A 25,595-nucleotide genomic window follows, 5' to 3' on the forward strand; every position below is an offset into this window, starting at 1 on the left:
AGAAAGCTCCACGCCTGGACTGCCCTTTGAGGGAACTTTGTACCTGATAGAAGTGCCTTCCCAGACTAGTATGAAAATGTGAACTCCATGAGGAGACAGCCTCGGCCTTCACAAAGAGTCAGTGTGAGGAATGGTCATAAGAGGAATCTCAAATTAATTGAAGGTACCATTTAAAGTTCTTTTCACAAAATTTACATGGTTAACTCTCCCTTGGAGTCAAGTGCATGGAAAACCTGTAGTTATCAATAGCTTGGTGTGTTTTCCTGTCCCTCTTGTTTTGGCTACCAAAAAGCTCAGGATGCATTTCCTCCTGGCTTAGCTTTTATGATGAGTCAACTGGCATTGTGATAAACTTCCAAGTCTCAGCGTCTTCTATCAAATGGAGGTAACTGGTACCTACTCTGCCGAGTGCTGTCCAACAAATCAAGCATGGCGTTGGGCACATTCGTTCAACAAATACGTACGTACTTGACTGACTTCTGAGGGACTGAATGTGCCAATGGGCAATGGCCAGACCACTTCAGAAAAGAACTCTGACTCACAAGCTGCCCAGGAAACCAACCCTTTCCTACAATAAACACCCCAAGAAGTCAGCCTGTTCTAAGTCAGACTTGTGGAAGTCAGACTGTTAGCTCTGGCAACAATCTGAAAAACTAAACAATAACTTCTGTAACAACTGGCCCCAAGTGGCTGAGACTTGATGACTGATAGCTTCCCTAATTTTTGACTCTGCTTCGGACCAATCAGAGAAAGCCAAATACACACGCCTAAGCGATCACACTCCCCACTCCTAGTTAGCCTGCTTCGAGCTTCCCAACGCCACCAGCCTCCTCTCACAGTGCACCTGAAGCCTTCCCTTTTCTTCCCTGTAGAACTTTCCCAGTCCTCTGCCTGCTTTTCAGTCTCTGCCAAAACACAAGTGATGGTGGTGACTCCTTGTGGATAGCAAGCTCTGAGTAAATAGCCTTTGCTTGCTCTCATCTGGCTGGGCTGTTCATTTCCACACTTCCATGAATAAGGTACTGTGCTTAGTGCTAGGAATAGAATGGTGAGCACGGTCCCTGCACTCCTGGAGTTCACTTTCTAAAAGTAATGCCAGAAGATCAGTTAGTCAACAAATTCACAGATGAAGGCAGGCAGAGTGTGGTGAATGCCAGGAAGGTAATCAAGAGAGCGACGTGATAGCAGATGCCAAAGGTGGTCTGCTTTACACAGTTAGAGAAGACCACTCCATGTAGGAGAAATTTGAGCTGAGGCATGAAGGATGAGGATGAGTGACATAAAGAGGGAGCAAAGATCTTTCCAGGCAGAAGGAACAGAGAAGAGCAGCCCTGGAGATGGGGAACCACTTGGCAAGTTCTAGGCCAGTGAGGCCGTGATGCAGTGGACAGAGAAAGTATATGAAATGAGGTAAATACACAGCATGGCTAATCATTATTGCTTTGCTCCAACAGTCACTTGCTTGACTTAGTGCTTTTATTATCCCTGGGAGTTACAAGCAGTTTCTAATACTTTTGAAGTGGCCATTATATAAAGAAAAGAGTGAATTAAGTCATCAATTAGAAATAATTCTAATTGCTAACATTATTGAGAGTTTATTCTGATGTTTTTTATGGCTTACACATTTAATTCTTACATTAATCCTATATGGCAAGTACTATCATTACTTCCTTTTTACAGTTGAGAAAGTAAGACACAGAGAGTTCAATAAACTCTCCAAGCTGACATGGAGAATAAGCTGAAGAGAATGATTCATGCTTTGAACCAGGCAGTGTGACTGCAAAGCCATGGCTCTTAGTTACTATATACTGTTGCCTCTTCCGGTTATGCAGCTAGTGTTACATGATGGTGCACGCAAGTCCTCCTGAGTTCACAACAGTTATTGTACTTGTTAGTAGCAGGAAATACGTTTGGAATTCATAATCTATAATCTATTACCAAGGATTCGAATATCTTCAAATTCTATTTATTATTAAGGAACAGGACCTGATGGAACATGAGAAAAATTTCCCACGCAAAAAAAGCGAAGAATTGTAATGAATTAACATCTTAATAATCATTCTCAATTTGCAAAACTTGTCTACTGTTAAATCTTTACCGGTAATTTATTGCACAGATGTCTGTGTGGGTCACAGTATGTCCACTTTGCAACTAGTTATGGATTTGCTCTCTGGAAAAACCAACGATATGTGCTAAGTAGACACAGTGAAGATTGATTTTCTTACTTAAATAAATTGGGTCAGAGAAAGCAGGCAAAATAGTGTGAGGGCTGGTAAAAATCTTTTTTAATGACTCATTTTCCATGTGTAGTTCTGTTTTAATGTATAAACTTTGACCACCCAAAGCCGCCTGGACCAGACAGTCATGCTGCCAGTCAGTGTCTGCAGTCCACTCACTTACATTCCCATCGTGGTTGGGGCAAGAGAGGGGCTTTCCTGCAGCCACGGCGGTGACTGTCTCCAGGATGGAGGACTCCTCGGCGTTACTGCCTGGAGTTCGCTGCAGCACGTCCATCAGGTTGGTGATGAAGAAGTTGTTCTGGAGCGCGGCCACCCCCTTCTCGGGCAGGATGGAGGTCTGGCGACACACTGGGCAGGAGAGGGTTAAACTGTGGGCAGGAATGTAGTTCTGCAGGCACCTGCCGCAGAAGCAAAGCAGGAAGACTGTCAGCACAAAGGGGCTCACAGAGCAGAACCACCACTTCTCAGAGGTACTGAACAGGTCTTAGCGCTCTAGGGGCTGCTATGCCCAAAGTCCCTTTGTAGTTTTCTTTACTAGGAAAGTATTATTTCAGAAACCAAGAGGTAATCCGCACTCACATTGGCTCTGTCCACTGATCAAGCAAATGATTATGATTATGCTGAAAGAAAAGAATGATGCCATTGACTTGGGGGTGGTGTCTGGTGCTGTGTCACACATGAGAGAGTATGGTCCCTGGATGAGCAGTGCCAGCCTCACCTGGGAGCCAGGACGAAATGCAGGATCCTACGTCCCACTCCAGGCCCAGTGAATCAGATCCCCAGGTGGTTTGTATGTACATTAAAAGCTGAGAAGCATTGGTCTAGACTATCTGGTATCATGTTCAGGAGTTTGAGAACTTTTACTATTGTGAGAAACATGTGAAATTCTTTTGTTAGAGTGGAAATGCTTTTTACATACAAAATCCTAAGCAGGTCTCAGGTGTGGAAACACATCAAAGTGGAAATGTTTTCCTTGCAGCAGGGATGGGACACCCAGGACACTGACAGGATCTCTGCTTGCCTCTCCACAGGCATCCACTTAATTCATTTAACTAACAAAATGTATTGCTAATAATGACTAATACATACACTGCTCACTAAATTCATAGTACTTCCAATAACCCATAAAGATGGTACTTTAGACACATGAGGAAACACAGGCAGAGGGAGGCTAAGTTACTTGGTTCTTAGGTGCTCGAGGCAGACCAGGAGTTAAAACCCAGGCAATTTGGCCACAGAATCTAAGCTCTACACAACTACGCTATACAATATTTTCTCATGGCCTGGCCAAACAGAATTTGAAAACCTCTGATTTCGCCCCATTCCCCTTATTTTATAGATGAGGAAACTGACATCAAGCGAGTCAATCAACCTTCCCTATGTCACAGAAGGAAACTAGTGCTGAATCAATACCAGGAATGAAACAGCTTCTTTTACTAAGGTCACTAATGACATCGACATCCAAAAGATATTTTTCAGTCCCATCTTACTAGACTTCCCAGTATTCATTAAACTTGACCACTGCTTCCCCATTTTTGAAACTTTGTCGTCCCTTGGCTTATGACACCACATCCACCTGGTTCCCCTTCTACCTGCTCTATCTTTTCTACTGAATCAATACAGTTTGGAGTTAATCAAGTCTCCATCGTCAGCACCCTTCTCTCCTTGGAATATTATATCCATGTCCAGGGCTGTAAGCCTAATACTCCTATTTACATACCTTCCCACAGGGGTCTCCTCTGAGCCCCGTATCTACACCAACGGCTTTCACAACATCTCCTCTTAGGTGCCTCAGAGGTCCTATATTCAGCATGCCCAAAATCAAACCTATGATCTTCCCCCAAACAGTGTCCTCCAGGAACGGCAGCCCCATCCATTCATCTAAGCAAACCAGAAACTGGAAGACATTCTTAAAACAGTAATTCCCATACTGTCCTCCATTTTCCACATCCAAAGCTTGGAAATATCTTCCAAATATCTTCCCAACCTCTCCAGTTCTCTTCACCTGCATAAGGCCACCCTTTCTTAGGTTTCTGCAGTAACTCTGTACCTGGTATACTGTCACCCACCCGGGGCCACTTTAACCCTTCTCCATATTGCAACCACAGTGACCTCCTCAAAACTAACCATTTAAATCTCCTCCCCCTCATCTCTAAGATGAAGATTCTCCATGGCTTCCACTGCTCTTGCAACTTCAACAAGAATCCATACAGGGTAAAATGGATTATGTGCATATATGTGCACCTGCATATTTTCTGTCTTTTCCCTTATTTGCTGTACATTAGCCATGCTGGGCTTATGTAAGTTTTTCCAAAGTGTCCTGGTCCCTCTCACTACAGCAGCTGAATATACATACCTGTAATTCTTCCCTCCCATGTACTGCCCTTTGCTAAATTAAGTTTTACTCATCTTTTTGGATTTCTGTTTAATTATTACTTCTGCAGGGAAGCCTTCCTTGATTAGAGCAAGTTCCCCTATGTGTGGTTGCCCCTGCACTTACGGTGTGTAGCACTTGTCATTGTTTCAATTTCATATTAATCTGAGGGATTAGGTGGTTAGTCCACTAGGCCATACTCTGCACCAGCCCAGGACTCCGGTTCTGTTCTCCTTCCAAGGCCCACTGATGGCATTTTGGAAAATGTGAGTATGACAGCGATTGTCAAGACGCTCACTGAGTAGCTATTGTGCATGCCCAGCAGGGGCTGGAAGTTAAGGGGTCCCAGGACGCACTCTCCTGACAGTAAGATAAGCTGTGAAGTTTTGTCTACACATGAACAAAATATTCCCATTTTAAGGAAAGTCACCAGCACCTTAAAGAGGAAGTAATTCAATGCACATGATGCTAAAACAATTTTAGCACCCTGCACTCCACAGAGATTTGTTGGGATAGGATCTTGAAAATCTCTGTCACCAGCTATTGGATGGAGGAAGGGCTATGGGTCAGGCTAGAGCCACCTGGGCAAAGGAGACCATAGTGCTGCCTCTCACCCAGCAGAGCAAGGGAGTGGAGGCCAAACAGGAGCCTGAGTGGGTGCTGAACACAGGGATGGGGCAGCTCTGCCACGCTGAGGGCTCCCAGCACTGGATATGAAGAGGGCCCGGCTATGTCAACTGCTGCAAAGCAAACAATCTTACCACATGAGCCTGAGGAGGCACGGGCAATTACCTGGTATTCCTGCGTGAGGGGGAAAATAATCATTCTCTATTCAGTCATTTGGAATATGAATTACAAAGTGCTTAAACCAAAGTGTAAAATGAATACGGTAAAATGTATTGGTGTCCTATATGCCACCACTATAACAAACAAAAACTATATTCACACACACACACACAAAACCTCGTAACACCTCAAAAAGCAAACAAAACACCAAGAACAAATCTACCTTCTCTCTCCATCAATCACCTGCCAAGGATGTGGTTATTTTTTTGCAACTGAGAACCTCTCAAGTAAATCAACTCAAAGCACATTCAATCAGTTAACAAATATGTATTAAATTGGATGATAAATGTAACTGGCATTGACTTGAAGCCATTGGAAATACTAATTTCCTGTTCCATAACAGGAAGTAGAGCATTTTAATTATGTGTATTAAATAATAACATAAAATACCTTTAAGAAAATACTATAGATCATTATTATCATATTTGTTTCTAAGAAAAATACTAGGGAAATATTTAAATGAGGCCACAGATAAACTACTTACTAACAAACTTTTTATGTTTGATTGCTTATGTGCTAAGTTAAACAAGAGGGTCAAGGTGTATTTGGAGAACTAACTCAATGGAAAAAGCTTTTCATGAAGGATAAATACAGAAGTGTGTTTTCATATATAGCATATTGCATATTCAAGTACTTTATAATTATTTCATATATATAATTTTTTTCTTCATCCGAAACCTCACAATGCCATTAGTATGTGTCTTCTAAAGTATCTTTGGAAGGAAGCTCTCTCCGTTTAACTAATTCCTCATATATGCAAGTATTTACCTGATTTGTTATATGGGAGGAAATGATAGATTTTTAACAGGTCCTCACCAAAGACCCTCTGTAAGGAACTGTGTGGTTGGCAAAACTGTTTCATGAAAAACAAAGGGAAAATTTTTTAATTAAAAAAAATTTTAAATATTTAATCCTCTGTTTCCTGCAGAAATGGAATTTGTAGCTACTGATTACTTTTCCCACTTGTGATTGTTTGAAACAAAAGTAAATCATTGGCAACTCATGACTATGTTTCTAGATGTCAGTCAGAAGCACAAAAGATTTACCATCTCCCACAGATAACTGCAGAATTCTGGAAAGAATACTTTGGCAGGCTTTGTGTGATCAGTCCATGAAACTCCTCCGAGCACTGACGGGGCTTACCTTTCGCAGAAAGTGTGCAGACAGGGGAGAACCTTGGGATTCTTGTACCGTTCCAGGCATATACTACAAATCAGAAATTGCTTGTCAATCTGGCGCACCACAGGGCTTGGGATGTTGGTGGCGTCACTGGCCATCCTAGACCACTGACATGGGGGGCCGGCTGTCTTTGACCCTGCACGTTGCTGCTGTCAGAGAGAAAAGTCAAAATGGGAAAATAATCATAATGTATAAGTGCAATTCAATTACTGGCTTATTCACTTGGCAGTGTGGTATAAATATAGGTAGAATTCTATGTCAGTGACCTCAAAATAGCCATAACCAACCTTCATTGCAACAGAGGGAGTACAGTGAGCTGCCTGTTTGTTTTGTAAAATGAAAAACAATCCCATGTTTACCATGCACACAAAACGAATTAGAAGAAGGTGTGCTGTACGAAGGGTTTCAAAGCAGTGGCAGTGGAGGGGTTACTTGGGCTGTGCCTGTTCACACTTTGAGCCATGACTCTTTTTGAGTATATATTTGCAGTCTTTTTCACATATAGTCTTATTATGGTCTGTATTAAATAGAATAGTCTTATTAAAATAGAATATACTTTCTCAGCTATCGTACTTAAAGGAGATCAAAATATACCACCCCAAAATATGCCACTTTGACATACGGATTAATTTGAGCTGAAGGCAACTGAAATACAACAGACAAGGAAGGAGCTCTTTGCTCTCTCCCATCTGCCTTCAACCAAGGCATAAATTTTCCATTTGCAAAGGGGCCCCACTCTCACATGCCAGGGAAAGGAGAAGACTTACTGGAAATGGCACTGAGAGGAGCACACTTAACAAACTGTACAGTCCAACCCCATGGATCATACACTTCCTGGTCACTTCTCCCACGCAATTTCCTGTCCCTAGGAGTCCAAAGTCCCTTTTCCTTTGTCTAGTCACTTCTCCACAATTCGTGGTCCTTTGTTAAAATAGAATATAAGTATATAATAAAGTATATAAATATATATATATGTTTACCCTGGTCTAACTGCCTTTTTGGATTTTCACTTCTTTTCTATAAAGCTTCCATGCATGTAAAATTTAAAGTAATAAATAAATACATAAAGTTCAATAAAATGCAGTATATATTTTAATTTGGAAAAGAAAATATCAATAACTTTTTTACATGTTTTTCACCTGATAATCTACCTTTTGTCAGTTTAATTCACAGCCTTCAGGTACAGAACTTAAGTGTGTAGAGAAAAAGGGTTTCCTTCCCTACATACTGTTAATATGCAGGAATGGAATGATATTGAGTTTGTAAGGAAAAACTCAGTATGCGGTTCAGAGTGTTTTCTTCAGACTAAAGGTTTGTAGATTTTATACTAAACTATACTTTCCATGGAGCAGGGATAAAGGCTCCAGGTAGTCCCTATTTTCAAGAAATGTCTGTTAGTATTCATGTGTGAGCATGTGAGCTGGTGAAGTGAATTAATGCATAGGAGGTTCAAAATGTGAGGGATTGTGCCAGAAAATGAGAATTAGAAAAGGGTAACAGAGAACAAAGCAGAGGGCCTATGAGAGATTAGGAAGGGAAAAGTTACAATAAAACCCAGCTCCATTTATCATCTTAAAGAATTTCTGACTTCTGTCCCAAAGGAGTAAACCAAGGCCGAGCTAAGTTAAGTCATTTCCTGATTTTCTAAATATCTCATTAGGTGCCTATCACCCTCCAATCCCCAGGAGAAATATTCTTTGCAAAAAAAATAAATAATCAATATTCAATATGACTCTAGGGAGAAGGTAATAGCCTCACTGGATAGATTTTTTTAAAACCAGGCTTAGTTAAGAAGTTTGCCAGAATGCAAAAACCCATGTCCTTTTCCCTCTTTAAACTACCACACCTTCCTTGACCTTGTGTTTTAAAGGTGTGAATAAAATGAAGATTCCTGTGGCCAGGATTCTCACCTGGCCCTGGTGGGCTAGCTCACTCCACCCATGTGTGGGCAATGGTCGTTACTGACTCCATATAGAGAGCCCTGCCCAGGGCTCTGGGCGACACGGTGGCATGGCTGTAAGGCTTCAGGAGAGCAGAGCAGAGGCTGGAGTGGTGGCAGTGCCTAGGACAGAGCCAAAGGATGGCTGTCGGGGCGGAGTGGCCCAGAGGCAGACACGGGCTTGCTGCATGCAGACTGGCTCTGAGTGAACGGGATTTTAGTGATTGACCTGCCACCATGGAAATAAAGTTGGGTATAACCCTTTCACCCCAAGAACATTCTATTGTCATTTCTTTGGTCACACTGAAAATCCAAGGCAACCCACTGGCAAGACAGAAGGCTATACAATGGAAGCTTGGCTTATATACTACATATTTTAACTTGGCCCTATGTTTGAAGTTGAAAATACACTGTATTTATGGGATAAACAAATTTATTTTCTAAAATAAATACTCTTTTCCAAATATCAATGACAATGCTTCTTTCTCCCCACCAAATCACTGAATTTTTAAAAAGAATGTCCACATTTGTTAAGAAAATTCTATTTAAACATATGTGAGTATAGTTACATATATAACGCACCCACTTTCCGACTCTATACCTTCTATACAAATTCATTAAAGAACATGATTCATAAACAGACAGAACCTATGAAAGTACCCGCTCTGCAAAAGTGTCACGTGCAAACACAACCTTTAATGGTATAGGTGGGACGGATCTAATTAGCCAGCATTATCTGCTAGACTTTCATAGGATGTCTCCCTAAAGAACTAGAGTAGAGAATGATATTCATGATTGGATTAAATGTAGTTCTTCTCTCAGGAGCTCAAAATGTTGGCATATCACCTGCTTTTCTTTAACCACACCCCTATGACATCAGAATAGAGAAGGAATGGATTTGTCTGTCTTTAAGACAGGGAAACCAAAGCTGAGGTTTTAAATAACTTGCCCAAGGTCATCCAGTAAAATCAGTGAAATCAGAAAGCTCAGATTTCAAAGTTTCTGCCTTATCTGATAAGCCCATGAAACCTAAGCTTAAACAAGTTTAACACTTTCCTGGTGTGTGTGTGTGTGTGTGTGTGTGTGTGTGTGTGTGTGTGTGTGTGTGTGTGTGTGTGTGTGTGTGTGTGTGTGTGTGTGTGTGTGTGTGTGTGTGTGTGTGTGTGACTTATAAAAATCAGAATACTCACTTCAGCAGCACTAATGTTGGAATGATACAGAAGATTGGCTTGGCCTTTGAGCACATACAACATTAAATTCATTAAAGAACATACAAATTTGTGAAGCATTCCATATTTTTAAAAAAATTACATTGAACTTTTCAGTGAAAATCAGTTAAAAATAATTTTATTTTGAATAACTCCTGAAATTTTTCATATTATCCTTTGAAATAATCAGTCATGCTGAGTATTGAAAAAAGCAGAGAGGAACATCATATAGAATTTTACTTTTTTTTAACCTTAGAATTTTGGATTTTTGGCAAGGAAAAAACTTTTTTTTAATCAAATGATATATGCTGAGTAAATGAAATTTCCTGAGCCAACATTTCTATTCTCCAAGGCTGAAATAAAAATGTTTCATTCTAATTTTCATTCTAATTTTATGATAATTATCATAGTGGGTGATAGTAAGCCTTTGTTAGTTTGGTAATTTATATGGTAAATTAAGTTTACTCATTAACACTAATTTAAAATCATGACAATATTACAAATCTGTCACAAGTGACAAGTTGCAGACATCTGGATTTTCAAGACTCCCAGAATCAACACAAAAGATTTCCAACCCCCAGAGATCACCAAACCCAGACTTTGCCAGGAAAACGATCATTCCCCCAATATAACTGGATACCCACAACAGAAAGACAATTTGACTACTCCTAAAGGGATAATGTGCTTAGAAAAATGGAGGCACAGAATGTGCTCATAAGCACTGTGGGAAGCCTTCCATCGGTGTGCTATGCTGCAAGGAATATATACAAAATACAAAACAGGCTTTAATCAAAGTGTGTGGGCCCTACTGTGGTTTCTGGTCTCCTTGATTAGAGAAGCAATAAATACTTATCTAGATTCTGGGGTGTTCTCCTTTCCCCATCTTGGTTTCTTAAGTATCAGAAAGACCCTTCTTACTCCCATAGATGGCAGAAATAAGTGCATGATAACAAAAGATATGAGCATATAGAATTACCCTTCAGCTGGAGATCTGCAAAACTAATTTCTGAAGAGATCCATGTGAAAACACATCTGGGGTGGACTTTGCCTCTGAGGGAACCCCAAAGATGCTTTTGGATACAGGAACTAGCACCAGACACATGGACAAAAGCCCAAGAGGAAGAAACTAATAGAGAAGAGCAGACAGGAAGAACCATTTTGAAAAACTAGATGAACATCCAGCATTAGCATGATGTTGACATGAAACAGCTGTGAGAGCTCTTCTATGTGGGGAGACTGCAGGGTTCCTTGTGGATGGAAAGGCAATAGCAACCCCACTTACAGAGGGGTCCACTCCCCCTCTCCAGCTCTCAGCACTTCTCAGTCTGACCATTCTGCTTAAAACTGAAACATGCCCCCAGTCCCCTGGCATTTGCTACCCCCACCCCACACAGTCTTTGCTTTATTTTTTCCCATAGCACCAGTCACTTTCCAGTATGGTATGTAATGCATTTATTTAGCATATTGTCTCCTTCCCCACCTCATGAGGATGTAAGGTTCACGAGGACAAGGACTGATGTCCTATAGTCCATTGCAATTGTCCCAGCACCTAGAACTGCAACTGGTATATAGTAGATACTCATTCACTTTTTGAATTGAAAGAATGAAGTATAACAAGGGAATGGACTCAGCAGGAGAAAAGAGCAGCACTTGCTGAATTATGTGATAAAGAAGATGGTCTTTACCAGTCATGTGAATGCTTTCACTTGACATCAGACATTACCTGCCTTCCCCATGTGACAGTCTTATGCGTAGTAACATACACCGTCATCCCCAGACGGTAAATTATTTTCACACACTCACAAATGCAGGAAAAGAACTTGAGAACTACTGAGGACACATAGACATGAAAACAAGTCTAAGAAGGTTGACACAAAGATGCCTTCTTAGGAGGGGCTTGCCAACTAACCACAGCTTGTTGTGGGTAGAAACAATGCAGCCATCACATGACAAAATCTTGAGCACAGAAAAATCCTGTCCCAACATTTCTTTCCTCACGTCATCTCTGGTATTTTTCCTAGCTCATTGTCTCCAATCTGTACCACTTGGTGGAAGTTACAACCAAATGGAAAAGAAGAACTTGATAGGAGGAGATGAGATGAAAGAAAAATGCCTGCATTCACAATTCTAAGGTTGAGACCGTATTTCCCACCCCAAATTACACCAGTTGGATCCGAAAGCTATCAAAAGTCTTTATTGCTGACACCAGTGTGAGGAAGAGCAGAAGGGAGGGTGGAAGAGGGAAGACAAACTGGAAGCATCTCTTGAGAAAGGGAGAGTTGGTAAAAACTTGTCTGGCCGGGCTAGGAAACAAGGCTGGGAAACAGGTCAAATCCCTTTGGAAAATAAAATTTTAACATGTGATTTGTGACTCTGAGGCAGCATATTTGATTATCCATCATTCTAAAGGCACTAGATTCAGTTCCTATTGTTTAACTTTATGGCATTCCTGGGTGAAATAAAAAAGCTTCTTTCTGTTGCCACTTAGCTGAATTTATTTATTAATATACTTACATTTTTTTATTGTTCTTAGGCCAGTGACAGTGGTATAGACATGCTAAAATCAGCCTTTGAAGAAGTTAAAAATCTTCCAGTACATTAATAGGAAGAAAATCTTGAACCATTAGGATTTTCTGTAACTCGCAATATGCTACCTTTTACCTGCAAGGACAGGTGGTACCTAGAGCTCAAGGCACAGGTTACTACTACATGATTAAAGAAACAAGGCATTTTTAGTTTTTAAAATCTATGGGCATATTACCATTCAGCAACAATTGCATTTGCACTGTTACTAGGATTCAGCTAGAAGAAAGAGGACAATCTTCAGGGAAATTGAAACAGGATGACCTATTTCCAGTTAAATCAAGCCTCTATCCCAAATGGGCCATTTTCTAATTAGAAGGCGGGAAGCAATATCTTCCCTGACAGTATGTATGTGAGCGAGCGAAGAGTGTGTGCGTGCATGTGTGTGTGTGTGTGTGTGTGTGTGTGTGTGTGTGTGTGTTGGGGGGTGCTGAGGGGGCCATCCACTTTTAACTGCAGTCTCCAGGCAATGATGTGCCTGAGCGTTCCAAGGGTTCTCCTTATTCCCAGAGCCAGATGTGTGACAGGTTTCCTAGACTATTTTTTTACCATCCAGAAGTTGATGCACAGGTCAAGCCCTTACCTTGTCTTTATGATACTTATGCCTATTTCCCCTACCTCTCTCCTTAGAATTGATAACTGCTTACCATTGCCTTCCTCATAAAAGTCCCCACTGTTTGCTGTCAGGCCATCAGAATGGCTTCGAGTTTGCTGAATTCCAGAAGGCTGTGTGATAAAGTGTTAAGTGCCCAGGCGCACTGCCTCTCATTCACAGTACCCTGGGACAGTCCAGGTGAGTGGGAACTTCCCTCCCCACAGCATCACCTTGCTGGGTCCCTTGCTTTCCTTGGGGTCTACACAAAGAGGCTGAGCACTCTGGGACCACAAAAGGCAGAGTGCAGCCAAGGCCCCAAGCCCTGGGGGCAGGACAAGGCTAGCCAGAAAGGGGAAGAGACATTTATTCTACATCAGAACTGCAAAAGGTACAGGCCTAAGGAATAGCAAATCCCTTTATACCTATCTGGTGGATAGGAAGCATGTTATTTAATTCTGCTGTTGATTAGAATACACACTTACTTAAGCCAGTATGCTTTCAAGAACAGTAAGAAGCACTTAATGGAGGAACGGAGGCCATTAGAAAAGGGCGAAGTAGAAGAGGATAGAAAGACCAGCGTGCAATATGCAGGAAGGAAGGTCTCCATCAACAATGCTATGCCAATAACACTGGGCTCATTCTTTCTTCCGTATCTGGTTAACCTAAACATTCAAACTCTAGAAGGAAACCTGGTCTATTAAATTCAGACAACCTGCACAATAACAATATCAGAAAGCCCTAATAGCAAACCTCACTACAGAGCAAAGCCTACTCTGACACTAAAACCCTTTTATAATAAAGGGGGGCACAGATGGCATCACATATTTTTTTAAAAAAACAATTACAGGTGTGTGCAAATTGTAACTTTGCCACAGTTACAGGTAATTGAGTCACATTAAAAAAAACTGCCTAGTAAATAGTTGGACAGCAAATTTTTTCAAGTTTGAAAGTATTTCTCTTCTATACACTTCAATAACACATACAAATGTTTAAAGTTTTAGTTTTATCAGAGAGAGAATGCAAAAAGACACAAATGAGTTTTAAAATTTAAGCCCCGCTATATTTTTTTAATTGCTACATATTTAGAATTTTTTTTTCCTACTTGATACAGATAAAAGAAAATCCTAAATTTGGAGAAATTCATGTCTAATGATATCCAAATGAAGGATATTAGCATTTCTTAGCAAGAGAAAGAATATTTTTAGTTTATTTCACAAGCAACAAAATCCATTTTTTGATCATATAAATAAAAAAATTAAGTCCTCCCAGGATTATAATATTAACTATAGTGAAAAATGTGTACAGATTTTATTCTCCATTTTAAAAATGTGTGGCTATCTATGCTGCATTCATATTTCTTGACACAGAACATTCTACCAGAGAACATCTTTACATATTCAGTCATGTTCTTATTTAACCTTCCCATGCAAATCACTTGTGTCTTTCTAGGAGAAAAATACTTGGAGGTTTAAGAAAGGCCACTGTTCTCACATCTCTACAATAGAAAGCTGCTTTCTCCTACCACCGTACACATGAAACTTCTCATTGTGAGCTTGCTTGGGAGGGGCGTGCATTATTTAGCATTACAGTGAGTTCTGAATGGTGCTGCTAAAGCATCTGCCAGAAAATAATGAAAGGCACCAGAAAATAGGTTCACACCAGGCAGCACTGAATCCTAATAACTTAATAAATCAATTTAGGAATCTGGGCAAGCAAATGGCTCCCCTTACATGTTCCGATTAAAAACAAACAAACAAAAAAACAGAAACAAAAACCTCTAACAACTTATTCAGGAGGAATAAAAATGCCATAATATGATCTAAGCCAAAGAAACAAACTAATAAATTTTTAAATGCCTCATTCTGAATCTACATCTATTCCTTAAAGCTATTGAAACCATCCTTGCTTAAGACAGAAGTATCACTTTATTAACCTTTAGATTCAGAAATCCACTTATTAACATTCAATTTTTAGTTTAAAATAAACAGCCCTTCCACGTGCTCTCCTATTCTCTCAAATTAAAGAGTAATAATGACAGGGTGGGGCATACTTGTAAAAAAAAAAAAAAGAGCTCTCAGGTACAAAAATAAAATCCATTATTTCAAGAAGCAAACCTAAGGTCCAAACTGAGGATTTTTTTCCCCCTGTGTAATGCTACTACTGAACTCCACCCAGATTTGAGTCTACTTGAAAAGCAGGGGAAAATATGTCAGAAAAAAACCCCAAATCATCTCCTGCATATTTGCTGATCATCAATGGCACTGAGAATTCAGAAGGTCGAGTCATGCATTATGAATGAATGGGTTTCCAATGGTAACTGGGAACCGTGTCACTCAACCCCGGGGTTCTCTGAGGAGGACAGGGTGGGGGAAGGGTCCAGTCGCACATTCTCCTCCACCCTGGGGTATCTAGGAAGGAATCCTGCAAATTAAATATTTCATCCCCATTTTCCTACCCAACAGAGAGATGCAGGGGGAAAAAATCATCCATTTGAAATAAGCCGAGACACATTAAAATAAAGACTAGTAAAAATGAAATTCTCATCAGATACCTAAGGAACTTGATAAGACAATCTCGCACGACTTTCTCCCTATTATTTTTAATGTGGTGCCTTTGTTTAAGCAAAGGGCAGGTCTCTATCTTTAGTTACAAAGCATGCATCATCACCAAGGGAGAGAGGGCGTAAAAAAGCCAGAACAGAAAAAGCAAGAGAAATCAGTTATCCACCTGGCACAATACTACGTAATCTGAACGTTTAGGACCTACCCATTTCTGCAGACAGACTAATCAACGAGGCAAAGAAATTAAATCCTCCCAAGCCTGTCGCGGCAGCTCGGCGGCAATTCCAAAGAACAATGCACATTTCTGCTAACATCTCAAGTTTGGAAGCACCATGCAAAGAGACTGGTTGAAATCCCCTACCATGCAGTGCAGCCATCATCAGAAGCCCAGCATATCTTCTGCTCTCTGTAGTGATGTGCCAGTTCATGAACAGAACAGAGGAAGAGAAAAATGGAGGAAATGAGAGAAGGCTCAGGGAAGTCAGCAGGAATGTTTCTGGATCATTAACAAGTGGGAGACCCCTCTCGGCGTTTAAACCAATCAATCTTTATCTTACAGGACATCTTTTTCTCACTCAGCGTCTGTTGAAAAGACTGCAGCAAACCAAGCAAGGGATTATGGGATAGGGATGCAGCAGCGAGCTGCAACGAGATTCGTGGGTGGCTGGCTCTCCCCTCTGAGTCAGCAGTCAGCTGTTCGCACGCTCTCGTGCTGGACCGCTGAGGTCCACCACCAGAGAGGGAATGCACAATTAGCCCAGGGTGAGGCAACCAGCGCCCGTCTCCCCGCACCCACAGCCAGGACAGGCACCATGTCGCAAATTTGCAAGAAGATGTGCTGATAAGTGCAAGGGGGATGCAGTGAGAATAGAGTCTAGAAAGAAAACTAGGTACAGGGCACCTCGGTAGGGAAAGTTCAAATTTAGAGGAGTGTTTTGGGTAGGGGTGAGAGCTCACTCTTCCTTCAGTGAATAACAGGAAGGAGGGTCCATGTCCATAGGCTTCAAATAGCTCAAAACAGAAACACAAGTTCTTACAAATACAAAACTTCCCAGTTCAACAAGCCTCTGCTATCCCCCCTCTTGGTATTTACCCAGAAAAAGCTCTATACAATGCAGTTCCTCAAAGTCAAATAATGTAAATGGCATTTCTCTACTTAACGTGGCTCTCATCATTCGGTGTAAAATCATATAGTACGTTCATGTTAATTTTCTCCAGGGGATGAACAGAACCTGATGTTTTTCTCTTGAAGAAGTTTTCAGTGAAAGGTTAAGAAACTTGACCAGCCTTACATACACCCATAACTTGATTTCTTACCAAGTCATTAAACTTATTTTAAAAACGATCAGCAAGTAGCCATATGAAAACAATTAGCTCCTCATATTACAAATAACACTTTAAAATAAAAAACTTACATATCAGAATGGAATTCAAAATCATCCTCTTTTCTACAGCAATGGAGGCAGGGAATCATATTGCCTTCTGTTCTTTGGTTACTAGCTTAAATGAGGACCCTCATGATTTTTATTTAAACAATAAAACTGTTCATCTGTATATTTGATTACATTAATATCCACCCCCATTCTTCCCATGCGGTCAGGCATGGCACTGAGCCCTGAGAAGGGACACTCCATTATGCAGAGTGGTGATTACCTTTGGCAGGGGATGGGGGCAGGGAGGTTGTAGAGAATTCAGTGAAATTAACAGACCCAGAAAAATGCACGAACTTGCCAATTTTGGCATGCTATTCCAGATGGCACACAGTTCTTCAAAGCCCAGGTTAATATCCTGCTTTAGAAATTTTGTTCTGTTTTTTTAACAGCTTTACACACATACCATAGAATTCATCCACTTAAAGTGTACAAGTCAATGCCTTTTAGTATATTCATAGATGGGGATTACCTTTAGATGTAGATTGTCCAGTACCACAGCCAATTTTAGAACATCTTCAGCACCTCAAAAAGGATCCCTGTACTCGTTAAGCGTTTACCCCCTACCTTCCCATCTCCCACAGTCCTGAGCAATTACTAATCTACTTTCTATCTCAAGCCCTACTGCGGACATGGATGGGATCACGTATTATGTGGTCTTAAGTGTCTGGCTTTTTTCACTTCTTTTAGTGTAATGTTTTCAAGGTTCATCCATATTGTAGCAGTATTTCATTCTTTTTTATGGTTGAAAATCATTCCATTGTATAGATATAGCACATTTTATCTGTTAGTTGATGGACATTTGGGTTATTTCTACTTTTTGGCTATTATGAATAATGCTGCTTTAGACATTTCTGTACAGATGTTAGGGTGGACATATGTTCTGTTTTAGAACTTTACAATTTAATTAGAACCAACTCCTGAAAATACAGGCAGGCTACCTCCATGCCATTTTCTTATGACAGGCCATCACTTGCTGTGACAGGAGTTCTTCTCATTTGTGCTGCTGGCCCGTCCCAAAGCCAAATTTGTGAATGCTGACCCCTCTCCCAGCACATCCTCTTGGACTCTCCTTCTGTTCTCCCACTCAACCCAAACTCTGGGTTACATAACTAGAATACATCTGCTCTCATAAGACACTGGAGAATGAGGAGAGATCCTTAGTCTTGTTGCTGGACGTGTAGTCAAAGCAGGTTCACTTATTCAATCATTCATTCCAATAAATGCTTATTGAATGTCTACTGCATGCCAGACATTGAGTAGGCACTGAGGGTACAGAGAAGAAAGCAACAGTTTCTCAGCCCTCAGGAAGGTCACAGTCTAGTGTGAGGGATAGATTAGTAAGCAGGCAATTTCACTCTGACTGCAGGAGGAGGAAGTGGAGTCCGTAAAAGAGACATGCCCCAGCCGGCAGGAGTGGGGTGCATTCAGGCATAGAGTACAGCACAGCAAAGGCTTGGAGGCCAGTGATGAGTAGTTCATTGTGGCTGGAGCCTGAGGTGATGAAGAATGAATGAGCATCAGATGTGCTTCTGATACCTCTTCCTCTGAAACAGCATTATGCAGAACAGACGGGTTCCAAATATCCTCATCACTTTGGCTTAGCTATGTATGAATAAGTGGGTTTGAAGGACTCAGCCCAGAACCTAACAAATGTAACACCATTTATCATAGGAACATGCAGCCTCAATTTTAGTGCATGTCTTGGCAAATGAACACAACTGTTTAAAACTTGGCCTTGGGTTACCACAGGATGCATTGGCAGGCCATAGCATTTTCCCCTTGCTACTCCCTGGCTGGTGGTGATAGTGGCTGTTGGTATATAATGAGTAGTCAGAGAATCCTTCATAAAGTGAGTGGTGTCTGTGCTAAGTGCAAGAAGTTAACCAGAGCAGGCGTTCCTTCTGAGGTGGGGTTTGCTGGTAGTGAGGCCTGGAGCAGCGCAACGGTGGGGCCGCAAGAGCAGAGCAGAGTCCCAGATCCTTGAGACTGAGGCCACTGCACACCTTACAGACTTCTTGGAGCTATCTTGCTCCTCCCTGTTTCTCCCCAGTGAACAGACATTAAAGAGTTAACTGTCATCAGCCAGTCTGACTGCAATGTGCACTCAGGAAGTATACAGAAAGTGCACATGCGTAAGAACAGGACATGTGTGAACTCAGCTGGGTTTGGCAGGATCCTGGGAGATAGAGATCCAAAATTTATGGACGATGTATTATGTGTCAGGCTTAATCCAAAGCTGTTTATCTACAGTCCAGCTATCCCTGATCAAGGAAGTTCATTCTAGAAGGTAAACTCCTCAGGATGGCATAGAAGATCATTATACATGTTTACTTTAAAGCCTATTTGTATTTCTTGAGTCTGATGAGCAGCTTGAATCCACAACCACAGCTGAGCTGCTGGCCTACCCTGGTCTGAATTCCCTCTTAATCTTGTAAAGCCCCTTCTCCCCCTTCTATCCTCCTCAGTCATACTCCAGAACCTCAGACATGCCACCATGCTTGTTTTAGTATAGATTCTCAACCAGGAATGGTATGCCCCGCTTCTGTGAACTGGTGCAGTATGCATTTGGAAACATGAAGGGGCATTTGGGGCTGTCATACTGATTGTGTGTTTGCAGGGAGGGGAGGTCCTACTGACCTGTAGGGCCTGTGGGCGGGGCTGCCAAGTATACCCCAATGCATGGGAGAGTCTCATGCAAGTACATGTCTCTCCTTAAACTGCCACTAGCACCCCCTTTGAGAAACACTGACTTACAGGCTCGCATGCCACTAGTTCTACCAGGAACATTTTCACCCACTCCCAAATCCTTGCCCCAATTAACTCCTTTGAATCCTTTGGAATTCAGCAAAGACACCACTCACTTTAGGAAGGCTTTGCTGACTCCTCCTCCAATCCCAGACCCACCCACCCATAGTCTGGATTGGGTGTTACTCCTGGGTGCTACAGAGCATTTTTTTGCTGAAAATTATTGATGGCTCCATCTTTTACTTCCACCTTTCCAACCCCTACTACAGCGCCTGTCACATAGTAGGTGCTCAACACCTGGATGTAGAATGGCAAAAGTCCTACATGTAAAGGTAAATGTTCATCGCGACTGGCACAGATCCTCTTTCAATGTGCCACAATGTCCCTCAAGGATGAGCAAAAGCAGGAGCACTTACCAGGGAATCCCAGAGTGGAACAAGGCCAGCTGATAAGGGAGGTGATGTGTTTCAGTCAGAGAGAAATATAATCTCCCAGGGACAACTTTTAAACAGGAGCCTATAAACTCTGCCTAATGCAATTACTAGTTTTTCTTGCCTTTGCTTTCAAAACTCATTATGAAAATTATTGCCCAATGGTCTTCCACAAGAAGATGGTAGGGAACAGTCACTTCTGTCTTTCAGTTCAGGAGTGAGTGACTGAGAAGAGACAGTATTATCATGGATTTCAAGGTCAGCACTCCAGGAATGGCTGCTCAAAACCAGGCTTCTACCAGCCACATCAGATGCTCTGCAGTCAGTTTGGGTGAGGGGTTTGGCTGGGACCTGCAGAGTCTTCTTCCTCTCTTTCGGCAGTTGCTCTGGGGTGGTCCCCCTCACTGGGAGGTTTGGGGGTCATTCTTCAGTGCTTTGGGGAGGTCCTGGACCAAACAGGTTTGTTTGAAAATAATGGTGGGTGAAGCAGAAAGGATTGTCCCTTCAAGTGTCCTTAAGAAGAGAGAAGGCCCTAGTAATGTATATAATTACCAAGTCACTATGTTGCACATCTGAAACCAATATAATATTGTTTATCAACTATATTCCAATGTAAGTAAATAACTAACTAAATAAATAAGGGAGAAGGTCCCAGTTGGCCTTAACCTAGTGGGCTTATGTGGATAGAAACAAAGTAACCAGGGAACAGGCTGAACCACTTACATCCCAATACTCCCATCAGAACTGGTCTGGCCTTGGAATTACTATTTAATGTTGTATATGTTTTACAAATAATTATGTGCCAGGTGGTCTACTAAGCACTGATGATGTCACAGTGAATAAGACACGAACAGAATCTCTCAAAATCACTCCTGGGGACAGAGTTTCCTGCCTCCAATTCACAGTTACATTGACTGGGTCTCAAGGGTCAGGAGAACCCTACCGAGCCAGGCAGAGTATTTGTAGTAAAGCTGACCCAGATCAACACCCCAGCTTCCTGACCAGTACCTTAGGATCCCCTCCAGACTGCCTTGTTTCCCACAGGGCGCTGCCCAATATTGCAGACATAATCTGTAAGCTAAACTCTAACTGAAATAAGCAGGCGACGAGAGGCAACAAAAGGCCAGTTTATTTGAGCACAATCCTGGGCGAGGTTCACCAGTCTGCACAGACACAGCCAGGGAAGTCCCGCCCAGCCAGACAGGCGTGGAGTTTTATAAGCACAGGGAAGGGAGGGGGAAGTGCCAGGGGTATGTGGGGAATTTTTATTGGCTCAGGGTCAGGTGATAGACAGCCAGAGGTCTCCTCCTTCTGGATGGAGGGGGTCTGCATCCGGGGTTTGTCTGCACGTCAGGGGACTGGAATCCAGGAAGAGCCGTCCATTCCTTCCTTATGGCACAGAGCTATTTGGTGCTGTCTTTGTTCCACTTGCACTGTCCTTGCTTTCCTCCCTCCGGTACCTCCAGCCTTACATCATCTAGGTGGGGTCTGCTCAGAACAGAATTGAGTGAGACCATCACCTGCTTTGATCTAGGCCCTAGTGTTTCATCAGTGACCTCCGAGTTCATTTTACCTTTCTTGGCACTTCTGTCATGTTGATTCATATTGAACAGATAACTAGAATTCATGTCTTATAACCCTATCAAAATAGGAATTCCAGTGGGTCTGGTATAATTTATTCATATAGAACTCAGGACGTTTTATTTTCTAAATGCTTGTAAACCATCCCATTAATATTCCTCTATACAATTACACTTGATAGAGTTTCTTTAGCTACAATTTGTGGGTGTCATCTTTGTAAATGAAAAGTGTATTTTTCTATCTCCAGTCTTTAAGAAATTCACCTTTTCCCTAAGATCAGGGTCTGTGATTAGACAATTTTAGCTTTCAAAAACCTGGAATGTCATTTGTTGAAGACAGGAGACTTAAAACTTAGTTAGAGCAACTGAGTTTTCTATCATTTTACCTACTAGGCAAAAAGGGCTTTCTAGGGCTATTAAAGTATCAGAGACTGGGGTGGATTATAAAAGTGTAATTCCCTCACACTTCTGGAAGCTAAAAGTACAAAATCAATGTGTTGGCAGGATCCACTTCCCTTCCAAGCCTCTAGGGGAAGATCCATCCTTGTCTCTTCCCATTTCTGGCAGCCCCAGGCATTCCTTGGCTTGTAGGGGCATCACTCCAGTCTCTACCAGTGTCATTACAGGGCTGGCTGTGACCTGCGTGTCCCGTGTCTTCACATGGTACTCTGCTCCCCATGTCTCTTATTTCCTTTCTTAAAAGGATACCTGTCATGTTGGATTAGGACCCAAGCACATACAGTATGATGTCATCTTACCTTGAGTCCAGCTGCAATGACCCTATTTCCAAGTAAGGTCACATCCACAGATACAGTGGGACTTCAATATCTTTTTGAGAGACACAATTTAACCCACAACACCTCCTGTGGGTAAAAGGTTAACATGACGCCTGGCTGATGCAGCCCTGTCTGAGAATGACCTGGTTCCCCATAACACTTCCCTTGAAAACAGTGGAGTTAAGATAAATGGGGAATGTTATGTCCGCTGCATAGGTGGTGTGCATTATTAGTGGAGCTGCAAGGTGGTTACATAACTAGGATGGCATAAAAGATTGGTGGAAAAAAGGGACTATGACTTCTGTGTGTCAAGGTGACCCCCATACAACCTGGCTCTGATCCCTAGTCCATACCCCTAAGCGAGTGAGGGGGCAGGCTGCTGGGCCCTGAATGAGATGGAGCTACCTATCTCCTTTGCTGATGTTTACTTTAAAGACTATTTGTATTTCTTGAGTCTGATTGGCACAACCACAGTTGAGCTGCTGGCCCACCCTGATCTGAATATCCTCTTAATTAACCTTCTAAAGCCCCTTCTCAGCTTGAAGATGTCCTTTACAAAGAAGCAAAGACTGAAGCAAAACACCAGGCTCTGCTGCCCACTGATAAACCAAACTCTCCAGTGGCAAGCTACCCCTTCCTTATTCTTTGTCTTGCTCTGACTATAGCAAAAATATGCAAAAGCAAGAAAACAAAACGCTTTTTTGTTTTGCCATTGTCTGGCCTGGATAATTCCAAGCTGACTGGCTGTCCTGAGTATGCCTGGAAGATAACCTCCCAGCCCTAACTCCGAATTCCTAATTACAGTGATGTCCACACTGATAAACACGTCAGTATCGCGTTGTTTTCTCATCTGCGGAGTTTCATTATCACACTTTTATTTTGACAGTTAATTTAAAGCAGTGCCAAGTTTGCTTCAGTGATTTACCAAGTTGAATCAGTGCAGTGGTCTGACTGCCAGGCTAGGATTTCGACCCAGCGACTCTATAAAGCAACCTCCCCAGGCGCCCGGCCTGCAGCAGGCCAGCCCCGACCTGAGCGGGGCGGGGCCGGGCCCTGACGACGCGCCCAGGGAGCCGCAGGCGGCGCTGTGGCTGCGCCGCTGGTAATGCCTTACCAGACGCTCACTTCCTTTTCCCCATATTCTTCCCTCTCTGTCCCCTAAAATGGATTATTTTCAAACCAACTCATAGTTCCAGGGGGACCTTACACATGTTCACATCTATTGGCTAAATAATCCCACTTCTTCTATTCTGAAGTATAATCGCAGGCTCGGGCCAAGCTCGCCAGCCGTGGGTTCCCAGACCAGACGGAGCCCCGAGAGCATTCACCGCCCCGTCGAGCCCTACCCACCGGCCCCGGTTTCCACGGCGACAGGCCCCGCCCCGAGGCCGCCGAGCTCCTCTCTGGCCGAAGGACTGCAGGCGGCTGCCTGCACAGACGCGTGCATGGCTCTGCTTATATTATGAATCTCCCTTTTTTCCCTTCTTTGTAGGTTTCCTTTTTCTAACCTCATTTCTCACAGGGAAACAAGGCCCTCTGTAAAGAAAGTGATTCAAGTAGTGGCGATGGGAGCGCGGAGGGAGGGAAGGCAGTCAGGCCTGCTGTGACAGCTAGAAAGGCTGTGGGCTACTGGGATCGCCCTGGCCCGACCCTTCCAGCACTTTCGGTGCTCCAACTGTAGCCTTTCCCGCCTCCCGGGACTCCAGCTCTCCTGGCTTGCTGCCCTGTATGATTCCTGCATCTGAGCTAATGTGACCCTGGCGTTAAGGTGGGGCTCTCTCTCCTTAACATGCCTTGTTTACCAGGAATTTCTAGAGCTGTGCTTTAACCCAAAGCATGATACTAAAGCAGGAGTCTGGGCCCCTTGGCAGAGAGCGAATCTGAGGAGAGTGGACCTTGACAACACCGGGAGGAGACTGTCGTGCCCATACATAATCAGGAGAGAGTAATTTCCTAAACAGCCTACGTGGTCATGCCACACTGGTCACTTATATCCCAGTATTAGAGCCGTATTACGCATGTCAGCATGAAGCTTTGATTAAGAGACAGGCTCTGGAGGCTCATCTGGATTTGCTCCAGCTTCAGGTTGCTCATGGCTTCTGTTAGCTTGGTTGTAAAATATTACCTCATAAGGCTGTTGGGATAATTAACTGGTATAGTGCAGAAGTGCCTTAGCAGAGTCTCAAGTTACTATAATCAGCAGCTGTGTGGTGCAGCCGTGGAGAGTATGGGCCCTAGTCCAAGGGTTGAACCCTAGCTCTCTGCCACATACGAGTCATAGGACTTTGAGTATATACAATTTTTACATACATTACATAAAGTACTCAATTACAAAAGTAATTTAACTTTTCTGTGCCTCAACTTTTTCATCTGTATAACGGAGTAATAACCTATTTCATTGGGTTATTGTAAGAAACGGTTTAGTCAATGAAAAGAACCTTCCACAGTCGCTAACACATAGTAGTCAATACGTGTGTTAGTCCAGTAGTGGTACCTGCAGTATTCCCACTACTTGATCTATGAGTTCCTTTAGGAATGACTAATGGCTCATGGAGGGGTTCAATAAACATTTATTTTTTGGATGAATGAATAGGCTAATACCACTCCGCATTCTTTTCCCATGCCAAATAAGATTTTAAAAAATGAGACTGATCAGAATCATGCAAAATCAGAAGAGATATAGCTATATACTTTCCTCATACTCCACTGCACACAGCCTTGCTTGGCTTTTTCACCCACTTAGCACTGGTGTCTAGGAGCTGACACAGTTGAGTAAGAGGCTAGAGTGCTACTTTGTTACTCCTGGTGAATCCTCTTGCTAATTCCTAATTCCAAATCATCTGCAGGAAGGAAGAGGGTTTCTGCTCAAACCCACCTGCCCTTTGCTCTTTCTTGTGAGAAAGAAGCTTGGTCAGTACCCAGTGGAAATGAGTCCTCATCAGCTAGCTTCTTGCCTTTACAGTCAACAGCCTTCTTAGAAAGATAAATGAAATGATTTCTTTTTGCACCTTTCCAAAGTCAAAAGTTTTCTCATTTGATGAAAGTCATAGTTTCTGGACACGAGAATGGGGGGCCTTGCTTTCCTGTCCTCTGAGTGGAAACACT

The 25,595-nt window shown here is 42.4% G+C and overlaps 1 protein-coding gene across 11 annotated transcripts in view; it reads right to left on the bottom strand.

Moving 5' to 3' along the window:
- The window catches only part of TRIM2 (tripartite motif containing 2), a 191,314-nt gene that overhangs the window by 57,476 nt on the left and 108,243 nt on the right, over nt 1–25,595 (bottom strand). For 4 of the 11 annotated variants that reach the window (XM_036998842.2, XM_017654529.3, XM_073232567.1 and 1 more), the window contains 2 exons: nt 6,604–6,788; nt 2,401–2,638 (listed from right to left, as the gene is read on the bottom strand). In XM_036998842.2, the coding sequence (XP_036854737.2) occupies nt 2,401–2,638; nt 6,604–6,737 (372 nt within the window). In that variant the 5' untranslated portion in view covers nt 6,738–6,788. Of the gene's footprint in view, nt 1–2,400; nt 2,639–6,603; nt 6,789–15,730; nt 15,753–15,886; nt 16,155–25,595 lie in introns of those variants that run through there. The other 7 variants (XM_036998836.2, XM_017654530.3, XM_073232566.1 and 4 more) reach the window with 5 other exon arrangements.

The sequence above is a fragment of the Manis javanica genome, chromosome 3 (genome assembly GCF_040802235.1).
Source record: "Manis javanica isolate MJ-LG chromosome 3, MJ_LKY, whole genome shotgun sequence".
Lineage (NCBI taxonomy): Eukaryota > Metazoa > Chordata > Mammalia > Pholidota > Manidae > Manis > Manis javanica.